We start from the raw sequence: 11,032 nt of genomic DNA, 5'->3' as shown, positions 1-11,032 counted from the left end.
CAACCACTTGCCTGAAATGGTATAGGGTCTCCTGCTTTCGCAGGAGGTTGGACTTGAAGTCCTCCAAGGTCTCTTTCAACTCTGTTATTCTGTTACACTCCTCAAGTAAATAGCATGTGTGTGACCCACTACTTCTTGCTGCCTCTGGCAGGGCCGGATTTTCCTATAGGCTAACTAGGCTTCAGCCTAGGGCCTCAAGATCAAGAGGGGCCTACATTCCCTACATTCAAATTGTTAGCAAAATTAAAATTACACTTTCACTATAGGTGAAAGGGCCTCATAAGTGGAATAGCCTAGGGCCTCTTTTCATCTAAATCCGGCCCTGGCCTCTGGGTGATGGGAAGAATTTTGTTGGCTGTGGGGACCTATGGTGCTGAGATCAATGGAGGCAGAGGGACCAAGATGCATGCAGCCAAACGCTGGAGAGAACAGCTCATCATCTACCAGTCATGTACCCTAAAAAGAGCTAAGACTGGGCGCTAAGATGATGGGACGCCTTCGTCGCGCCCATTAAGCGAGGCCTGCCGAATGAGCAACAGACACTGAGGCCGGCCGAGCGGTCTTCGGAAACGGCGGCGGCGGCAGTAGCTCCTCCTCCTCCTCCTGCAGAGTCTAACGGCGGTGTGACTCTCAATGCGCAGGCACCGGGGTGTAAATAATACGTGGCATCTGAGGCTGGAGCAGCTCAGAACAGAGATGGCAACCGAGCGAGAGATCTGCAGCTAACCCGGCTGCATTTGCTCGCCCGGTAGGAAAGACGGAGGAAGAAGCGGCGGATCAGGTAACCAGCCGCTTTGTACACGGCAGTCCGCTCACTCACACCCGGGCTCGGATTGATGGCTTGTTTGGCGTCGTGCCATTGCCTGATCCGAGCCTCTGAAGCAAGCCAGCCTACATTGCACAGAGAGCAGAGCCGGGAGAAGGGAGAAATAATCTCTGCTATGCAAAGCGCCGGTTCGAGTTTGACCGAGCAACTCCATCCTGCAGTTTTGGGGAGGGGAAAGAAAAAAAAAGTAACGAGGGGAAGAGACAAAACGCAAAAGAATAGAGCGGTCATAATGAATTTATGGCCATTTTTATAAGAAAGACAGTTGTTTGCAGCCCGGTTGGGGTTTGGGGTGGGTGGGTGGGATTCGAAAGCGCTGTGCTGGCTTTGTTTGAGTGGTCTTTTATTTTCCAGACTGGCCTCCCGGTTTTCAAACATATAATCAGGTCGAGCGAGGCGGGGAAGAAAAGGGACAAAATGGAAAGGAAGGGTTTAGAAGGCGAACCGTTCACGAAGAGCCAGACTCTTCAAAGGTTTTATGGGGGGGGGGAAACATCAGAGAGAGGAAAAGAAGTTTGCCGTTGAAGAATAAATAAACGAGGACCTTAGGAGGCCACTGAAACAATTTGCAGAACTCGTTGCTTGCCTCTAGCACCTTGGACAGCTCCCGCTTGGGAGCGACAGGACAGAGTGAAGGACATGGCGGGAGAAAAAAATCACACTCTAAAAAAGACAGCAAAAGCTACCAGTTGTGGATTTCTATCCCAATTGCTTCTTTTCTTCCTTACAGGAAGGCAATATTTCATTTATTTAGATCTCCCGTGTCTAAATACATTTGTTATAAATTCATGTAGACCTCCCATGTCTTCTAAAACTATAAGATTACTCCACCCCTTGAGTTTAGTGGTAGAGACTTAGAAGGAGAATATATTCTGCCATTTTTGAAGACTGCCCTCAAATCTCTGATCATACAGATAATAACTACTTTTGTTATTATTTTCAAAAGGGAAATTCATATCCCATTTTTAAAATGGCTTCTGCATAAAATGTATTGGCTGTCATTTTAGGGTTTTTTTCTGAGTTATATTCATGTATTACAAGTCTATTGTAAACATTATTATTATTATTATTTTGCTAGGGTAATGTGATACGTAGTATAATAACTCATGTCATACTGTTGGATAACACAATTTCTCCAGCAGGCTTTGTGATTTGTTCACAGGCAATTCAGTATGTGGTTCTAAGCTTTAAAATAATCATTCAGAGAATATGTGTTTTATGTGTCATTGGCTAAAAATAAGAAAGTGTTTTCTTGACCAAACTTTTTGGGAAATGTTACAGAAATTTTCTTTTTTTCCAAGCTATAAAATAATAGTTTTTAGAAGCATTTCTGTTGTGATGATGATTGCTCTGTAGAACATGAAAACATAATTAGCCAGTGGCATCATAAGTAAAATGCTGTCTGTAGCCCCTCCCAGTTGGACCTCAAGGTTCATTTTTAAGTACATTTTGCATTATTGGTAAGTGTTTTCACTGCTATATTAGTAAAATGTTACTGAACTGTAGAGGTATATAAATTGTACCTCTGTAGGTACAACTGTATTGTAAACTGTAGAGGTACATCACTAAGACTTCTTTGTCCTTTTCAGTGACAATAATAGTGTCCTTCGGAACTCCTTGCCTCTTTTTTCATCCTGTGTATCTCATCTCCATTGCTAAAAGGAAAAACATTTTTTAAATATAAATATATATATATATATTTCTTGCAGTTCCTCTGGCTATATACATTGCTTCTTTGTATGCAGAATCCTTGAGCAAAATGGACATAGAATACCATTGGATAAAGAAATTTAAAATGTCTAAAGTTGTGGTATTATAGTCATAGTTTTTGTCAAAGAAGTCAGTCAGCTTAAGGAATTTGTTTAAGCTTTTCTTAACTTGAAAAAAATGGAAATATGGAGTGAAAGAGAAGTATATAGCAATAGCACTTAAACTTATATACCACTTCACAGTGCTTTACAGCCCTCTCTAAGTGGTTTACAGAGTCAGCATATTGCCCCCAACAATCTGGGTCCTCATTTTACCCACTTTGGAAGGACAGAAGGCTGAGTCAACCTTGAGCCTGGTGAGATTTGAACTGCCAAATTGCAGGCAGCCAGCAGGCAGCAGAAGTAGCCTGCAAAATTAATTATTCAATATCAATATATGGAAAATGTTATCTGTAACTTTTTCTCAAAAGGTATATTAATCATAATCTGAGCACACATGCATGTATGAATATAGATTGGTTTTACTTGAAAAATAAAAACTGAATGGTTTTAAATCAACTTGACTATCAATTATCAATTTCTTCTTGTTCTATTCTGTGGAAATAAAAATGGTACTTTAGAAAATAAATGCATGCATATAAGCTCTCACCCCAAACTCATTAAAATTATACATATAATTTTGCTTGTTTGATTAGAGCATGAGATCATTTGCACTGAGGTTTTGCTTCGAAAATTTTTCAATGAACTGTTCATTCTTGTTAATGGTATTTGCACCAAAACACAGATTTTGGATTTTTTTTCCTTAATATAAAAGTATTATAGATCAGAAAGAGCAGTATGCATAACATTTTAAAAAGCTCTAGTTTCTTTATTTGTCCATACACTGATTGTGACAAGTTTCATTAATTTTTCTGTTGGTTTATTGTTTAAATTAAGAATTATTTCTGGTTATTCATAAAAATGTTCCCGATTGGGTTATAAAAATTCATTTTAGTCTTTCTTTTTTCTCCAACTCTTTCCTGTATTACTCTATATGGTTGATTTATTCACAAATTTTATTACGCCTACAGTGTACCACTGTAATAAAATCATACTGAAAAAAATCATTCAAGACAGCTTTTACCATGGTAACTGAAGATACTATGGGATTACCTAATATGAAACTACATATCCTAAAAATCTGATTGCATTTTTTGTCATTTCTTGGTGATCTGATACTATTGTTTAACCATAATTATAAATGTTTGTACCAATTACATTTAAAAATTGTTTTTCCTTTGGAAAATTGGTTTTCCTTTGGACTGGCAAATGATTTGTCATATTTTACCATTTGTATATTGTTCATCTGTGAAAACAGGCATCTGTTGATACTTTCCTCCTCTGTAGTTATGGCAGCTTATTTTTCCTCTGCTTTGCTGATCAATTAACTTTCTTCCTCCTGGTAAAATTACTAATGCAATTTGTTGCTGGCTGTTCCTATTAGATTTGCTCATGCATAAGACAAAGAAATGTCTTTATAAAATGATATTATGAAATGGATTCACTGATGAAGAGTATATGAATATCGACAAGTTTATGAAATCGGTTGATCTGGGAACTTACTTAAGAAATTCCTTTAGCAAATCCTGTTTTTTCTAATCCGTAGTATATCATTTTCAGAGAAAATTCATATGCCATTCTGAATGCAATCACTCTCTTGCTTGCCTTTCCATTGTCTGCGATTGGCCTGTCCACAGGTGAAACAGGACACTGTGGCTGTATCACCTGCAGATGAACTTTGCACACCTCCAAACATTCTCTTCTCAGTTGAGAGGATTGCTTACATTGCCAATTTGATAGCAGAGAGCATTAAGTCTTCAATGTCAAAAGAGAAATGGATCCTCGGAAGAACCTGCCTCTATGAGTCAGAGTTTGGCAGTCTTTAATTTAAAACATTCTTTCTAACAAATTTTTAGAAAGGTTCTACCATGGGTTCAACTTAATGGATGTATAGTCTGCCTGCCTGAACCCTTATTGTACCTCCAGAAAATCTTTCTGGGTACTCATCCTAAAGCTATTATAGAGGGATTTTTTTTCCAATAATGGCATTCCACTAATGGATTGTTATCCCAAGAGGGTTCATCACCTACCATATTATTTTTTTCACCCCAGATAAAGGAATTTTTTCCTATGCATTTTTATAGCCTATGCCAGACTTGATAAATGTAAGATTTGTGGGCTTCAGCTGACAGAATTCCTCAGTTAGCCATTCTGGCTGGAAATTCTGAGTTGAAGTCCACAAAATGTTGCCAAATTTGGAGACCCTAACCTATCCATTTATAATTTTATAATGTTGGAGGAGCTGCTTTTATTCATTTTCCCACCAGTGATTATTGCAATAGTTGCATTCATTGTCCCCAATTTTAATTTTTAGTTTTATGTAATTTCAGTTATTAGAGGAATTAAAATTGAAATACATGTATGATTCCCCACTACAATTAGTCAATATTTTATTTATTTATTTAGATTTTTTAAATCCATCTTTTATTATTTTTATAATATATATACCTAATACTCCTTCCTCCTCCTACTTTTCCCACAACAATAATCCTGTGAGGTAAATTGGACTGAGATAGATGACCGGTCCAAAGTGCCTCAGCAATGGATTATGAAGTATACTGAGTTGAACTTTGCTTGTGTACATGAAATATCAATTGGACCAATAGATCATATCATAAATTGAATACATTCAAAAGCTGGGGATCCATATATGTTATGTGACATTCAGCAGTAGATGGATGCTATTGCTTAGCCAAAATCAAGTGGGAAATTTTTAATAAACAAGTTTAATAAGCAAGAACTGAATCTGTCATTGTTACATGAGCCATGAATTACTTCCTTCCCAAAGTTATATGATGAATGGACTGGATTACATCCTATTGTTAAGGATGGATTATATTGCTAGTAGTGCATGTAAATAATGCTATATGAGTTTGACTGCCTCCATGAAATGTCCACCAGGAAAACATGGGGCATTACTCAATGGCCATGATCATTGACTGCTGTTCAGAATAAATTAGATTGAGAATGTGTGCAGTGTTATAGAGAGGTATATTGTTGTTCGCGTTGATATCTCTTTCTCATTTGTGGAGGGAGAAAAGGAAATAGAAGATTGGCAAGAGGTAAGATGCTATATTAAAATGACTTATGAACTTTTGAACTAACTGCTTACTCTCCAATTAGTCTAGCGTCTAAAGAAATTCCAACTGCCCCACAGACAGCAAAATTAACAATAATAAAAGATGTGTTACCGACCCTGCTGTAGTAGTGTGTGAACTTTGTCAGATTGAATAGCCTGTTGCTAAAGTGTGCACAAATGGGTTAAATGCACAGAAAGGGCTTCATCAGTCTATGGATGAAGTGACAATGTTTGTTTGGGTTATTAATTGCCTTAATAACCTGAACAAACAATTTCCCAGAGCAGATTGCCAGTGAAAAGGTTTTGATATATCACTACTTCAAACTAGTGCAAAAATAATCATCCTATGCCCTATTTACATGGACAAATATGATCCTATGATAGCGAAATCAACTTTCAATTAAGTGTAAATATCATTTCCTAAAGGGTAGCCAGGTTATTTGTTGCAATAAAAACAGGGTTGGACATATGACAGTACTTTGAATGCAATATCACTGAGATATTTTCTTCTGCAATAGATAATTGTGCAAATAATAAACCTTATGCTATATGCTAATCTTTAAGGTTAGTCTTTGTTATTATTGGCCTTGTTAACCTAACAGTGCTAACAGTATTTATAGACCAACAGTACAATTATTACAATTTTATAGGCCAACTTAGCACAGAATTCTCTGGGTGTCTTACAACAAGAAATAACTGAATAATTTAAAGTACAACAATAACAGAGACAGTAAAAATTAAACACAGTTGTGGTTACTAACACCAGCTTTAAAAAAAAAAAACAGCTAGAGAAACTGGTGTATGAAAATTTAAAAGGAAAATGTATTTGTCAGGCAGTTAACTCTCTTGCCCCAAAAATATTATTCAGTCCAACCTTTAGTGAAGAACCAAGTGCTATAATGACAGAGGGCTTGTGCAAATCTAGAGAACTTGTTGGCTATAATTCAGTTGGACAGAAGTAAAGATGGACAAATAATTATATCTCTCTGTCCAACTTTCTGGTTTGAATTCAATATATTTCAGAATTTTTTGCCAATACAGTAACTACTTCATGCGGTATTCATGACTATTGCTACTCAAAAAAAGAAACCCCAAACATATTATTCCATCCAAAACTACAAGAGGTTGTCTTTAAGATATGACTAAGGATTGATGATCCCAATGCAAGAGTGATGCAAGTTGCCATGTCCATCAGGTATGTAACACCTGGTCTTTCCTTGTCCTGATGCAACAAGCCATCCTCTTAATAAGTCCATATACAATATTATGGCCATACATTGCTCATTCAAAGGACAGTTCATGATAGAAGAAAGTAATAGAACATCAGAGCAAATTTTTATCAATATTGAATAACATTAGCTATCAATATTATGGACTTTGAAATTCTCTAGAGATTCTAAATTCAACACTTTGGAAAAAGTGGTTGCACATTAAAAAAGGAATCAGTCTGTTATAGCAGAAAAACAAAATTTTATCTAGAATTGCTGTTCTATTGCTAGTCAAAATATCACTCATAGGAGGTTGGAAAAATACAATGCATATTTACTCTGAACCCTGATATAATCTGAAGAATTTGATAGTGATGAAAATATCAGGATCTATGCTAGGTTCTGTCATTTGAATGTGATTGCCTTCTGATTGCCATATAATTTAAAATATGGAGGCTGGTGCTCCTTCTCTATCATAGTTTATCTGAATAGGGCTGCCTCTTTTGCAGCTAATTGTTCTGATTGCCTACTTGAAAAGGGATGTGACATCTGAACCCACTATAAGAATAAACTTAAAAACAAGAGTAGTGAGCAGTTAATCTGGTTTAAATCAAAATGTTTCAGGGAACATCTATAAAAGGAAATCACATCCTGTTTTAGATAGCAAGCACAGTGATTCACTTGAGATTCTGTTGATCTTCACACTTCACACTTCTTTTATACTCTTCCGATTAAACTCATTTTCATGGTTCAGTGCTTGACTATATTCACAGCTCCAGTAGACCTGCAATAAACTCAACCATATTGCTTCCGGGTTTTGCCTGAAATCACATTTTAGTTATTGGTAAATATGAATGGATTTAAAATTTAAGAGTCTTAGGTGCTATATTTATTAACAGGAAAGAATTTTATGGATCAAGTATATGACATACATACTTCCATGAAAAAAGTCTGCAAACATTTTTCCCACAAGTCAGTTTGGTATCCTAGTAAAGAAAAACTATGAATGATACAGACATTGTTTCAGTGACTGTAGAAACATGAAAGGCTTTCTTATATTGAAGAAATATAAATCAGTAATGGTCTGATTCATTAAGTTTGTTAACATATTGTGCTAGGATATAGTTTCAATTTGCTTAATGTATGAACAAAAATGAATTATACTGGTCTAAGCTACAGTTTATAGCATGTTATGTTAACCCTGCCAATTCTGCCCTATTTAACAAACTATATTTAAAGAACTTATGGTTAGCACAATATTCTAAGCAAACTATGTCTGCCATTGGCTTGCCTAAATGGTAGAGCTAATATTGATAACCTGCCCTAATCCCAGAGGACTCTGGGTGGTGTAAAGAAATGTAATAAAATAAAAATGCATAATCATAAAACTAATAATAAATGATAAAATAAAAAATAAAGAAGATTAATGTCTCTACTCAGAATTCTTTGGAGCTATAATCTTGCATCATTAAATTGATTGGTTTGAGGCTTTGATTCAGGCTGTACATATTTAATAGGGGAAGTCCAACCCATAATCCACAAACCTCATAGAGTGGTGACCGGTGTGTGTGTGTGATTTTTAACAGATCCTCTCTAAATAATTGATCCAGTCATCTAGAAAATCAAAGATCTGAAAGAATACTTAAGCTTGCTGTTTTAAAAACCATCTATTCTAATCTAAATATCTAACATTAAATATATTTCACTGGAAAATTTCTCTGATGAGGTTTTTCAATTTTTTTTCGAGATCATTCTGATAATTGGCACAACCCAATTATAGCTCTGTGGGATCCCAGTGTCCATTCTGTCTCATTGCAGGTGGGAAGGATGAGTGCGTATGCTGACATTTATGCATCAAAGCAGGGACAACAGGGTTCCACAGAGGGTGGTTACCAGCGCTATGGAGTTCGCTCTTACCTGCATCAGTTTTATGAAGACTGCACAGGATCCATTTGGGAGTATGATGATGATTTTCAGATCCAGAGATCACCCAACAAGTGGAGCTCTACATTTTGGAAGGTACAGCTACTACCTAACAATTGTCTTGTCGCAGATCTGTGGAGTGTTTGATTCCAAAGGCATCACAACCCATAAGCACGAATGACTGATAGGTTTTTAACATTTCCATTATAGCTATTTTATGACTACTTTGCCCTAAGCGCTATGTGTGATGGAAAGGTGGGGTATTTATTTTAATAAATCAATAAATACACAGTGTATTTATTCTCAGCTGTCAATCTCCTTTTATTTTGAAAGCAGAAAACTGGAAGGCATATTATGCCAAATGGTAGATACAAGCTATGTAAATTTTCATTAAACTCCCTGTCTTCTAAATTATCTCCCTTCAAGATCAGATATTTGAAATGAATATTAGACCAAAAAGCAGTCCTTTTTGTTTCAGAATAAATTATCCCAAATTCCATCATTGGGAGAGTAATAGAAGGAAAACATAGCATTCAAGTTAGAAATGCAAATGTTTACAGAAAGGATATTTTTTATTAAATCAAAAGCACATACATACATACATACATACATACATACATATTGTTTTTCTAACAAGGCACCTGGTCTACCCCAACAGGGAGCATTCTGCTTCCCTTTCGTCTTTCAGCTCCAATCCAGGAACCCTCAAGCAGTCGCATTCACGACAAACCATTTTATACCACATTTATATTTCGCTGATAAAGAAATAAAGGGAGACTAGTATAGATCTATTTCAAGCTATTAGCTCTCATCAGCTAGCCATACCCTTAGCTGATGAGAGCTAAATAGCTTGAAATAGATCTATAGTAGTCTCCCTTTATTTCTTTATCAGTGAACTATAAATTTTATATATATATATATATATATATATATATATATATATATATATATATATGTACACATACATACATACATACATACATACACACACACACACACACACACACACACACAGAGTGATTTATTTATTGTTCATTTTGTTTATTAGATATGTCTATAGTCAGTAGGGTGATAAAGACCCTATTGATTTTCATGAGACTTGGATATTGATAACTATGTTGTTTATAAACAGCTATCCCTGATCTCAAAACTCTCTAGATGTGGTAAGACAGCAATTGCCAGAATTTCCACCCCAAACTTTTCCATCAGAGAATAGATTCATCTGTGAACAGGATAAAAGCCCTTAGCAACTTAAGTTTCTATAAATATCAGTGACACATTAGATACGTTTAACATCTAAGACTATAGCCACAAAGCAAAAGCCATCAGAATAGAAAATAGCCTTGTTGTTTTCTGAAATCTCTCTGTTTTTCAGATTGGACTCATCTCGGGGACAATGTTTATGCTGACAGGGATTATAGTTCTTGTAGTAGGGTTTCTGGTAACCCCCAAAATTGAAGCCCTTGGAGTAGAAGATTTTGTGGTAGTGGATTCCCATGCTGTCCAATTTAACCGAGCCCTTGATGTGTGTAAGTTGGCAGGAGCAATATTATTTTGCATTGGAGGGACCACAATGGCAGCCTGTTTACTTATGTCCGCATTTGCAAAAAGCTACTCGAAAGAAGAAAAGTACCTGCAACAGAAATTTAAAGAGAGAATAGCAGATATGAAAGTCCAGACATATCCAGTCACAAAAGCCCCAGCACCTGGAGAATCCAAGATACCCGTTACATTGTCCAAAGTTCAAAATATCCAACCATTATCTGAGACCTGATTCCTGTTCTCTCTATCCTAACACACCCTTCTTGTGAATTTGAAAAGGTGGTCTTGACTAGCACTTGAACCTGGGTTTGCAGTGCGGCAGTTCTGCACTCAGCAGGAAAAGAAGCAGGCAGGGGGGGAAAACCCCTATTTTGATAGGACTACAGGAGTGACAAGGAAGTGAAGGTTCAGCCATCATTGGTTTCAATAAAGCGTTATCATGTATGTTGTGAAGGGTTTTTTTTTAATGTCCACAGAACCATTTAGGTTCTCCCTTCCAGAACATGGTTCATTCTTCTCTATTTAGCTCATCCTTGTTACATATTTTATTCCTTATTTAAATAATGAATATGTCTGTCTGTTTAGTGTGAACAATTTAAATTGTGTCCTGTTCAAAAAGAATGGTCAGAGTCCCACAAAAACTCTG

At 36.3% G+C, this 11,032-nt stretch overlaps 1 protein-coding gene across 1 annotated transcript; it reads left to right on the top strand.

The window, feature by feature from the left end:
* The first annotated feature begins 741 nt into the window (after positions 1–741).
* NRSN1 (neurensin 1) lies at positions 742–10,808 on the top strand. The gene is made up of 3 exons (XM_070942472.1): positions 742–781; positions 8,740–8,940; positions 10,220–10,808. The coding sequence occupies exons 2-3, from the start codon at positions 8,749–8,751 to the stop codon at positions 10,616–10,618; spliced, it is 591 nt and encodes a 196-aa protein (XP_070798573.1). The 5' UTR covers positions 742–781; positions 8,740–8,748; the 3' UTR covers positions 10,619–10,808.
* Positions 10,809–11,032: the final 224 nt, after the last annotated feature.

Source organism: Pituophis catenifer, unplaced genomic scaffold (genome assembly GCF_029215685.1).
Source record: "Pituophis catenifer annectens isolate HBS135680 unplaced genomic scaffold, rPitCat1.0.hap2 SCAF_3, whole genome shotgun sequence".
NCBI classification, from domain to species: Eukaryota; Metazoa; Chordata; class Lepidosauria; order Squamata; family Colubridae; genus Pituophis; species Pituophis catenifer.
The sequence above is the reverse complement of the archived record's forward strand: the minus strand, read 5'-3'. Positions and strand labels throughout refer to the sequence as shown.

What these genes read in the sequence shown, in the direction of transcription:
- NRSN1 (XM_070942472.1), top strand. Translation starts at nt 8,749, where the DNA reads ATGAGTGCGTATGCTGACATTTATGCATCAAAGCAGGGACAACAGGGT. An exon ending in GGAGCTCTACATTTTGGAAG is followed by an intron (nt 8,941 to 10,219) that starts GTACAGCTACTA and finishes TCTGTTTTTCAG; the next exon opens with ATTGGACTCATCTCGGGGAC.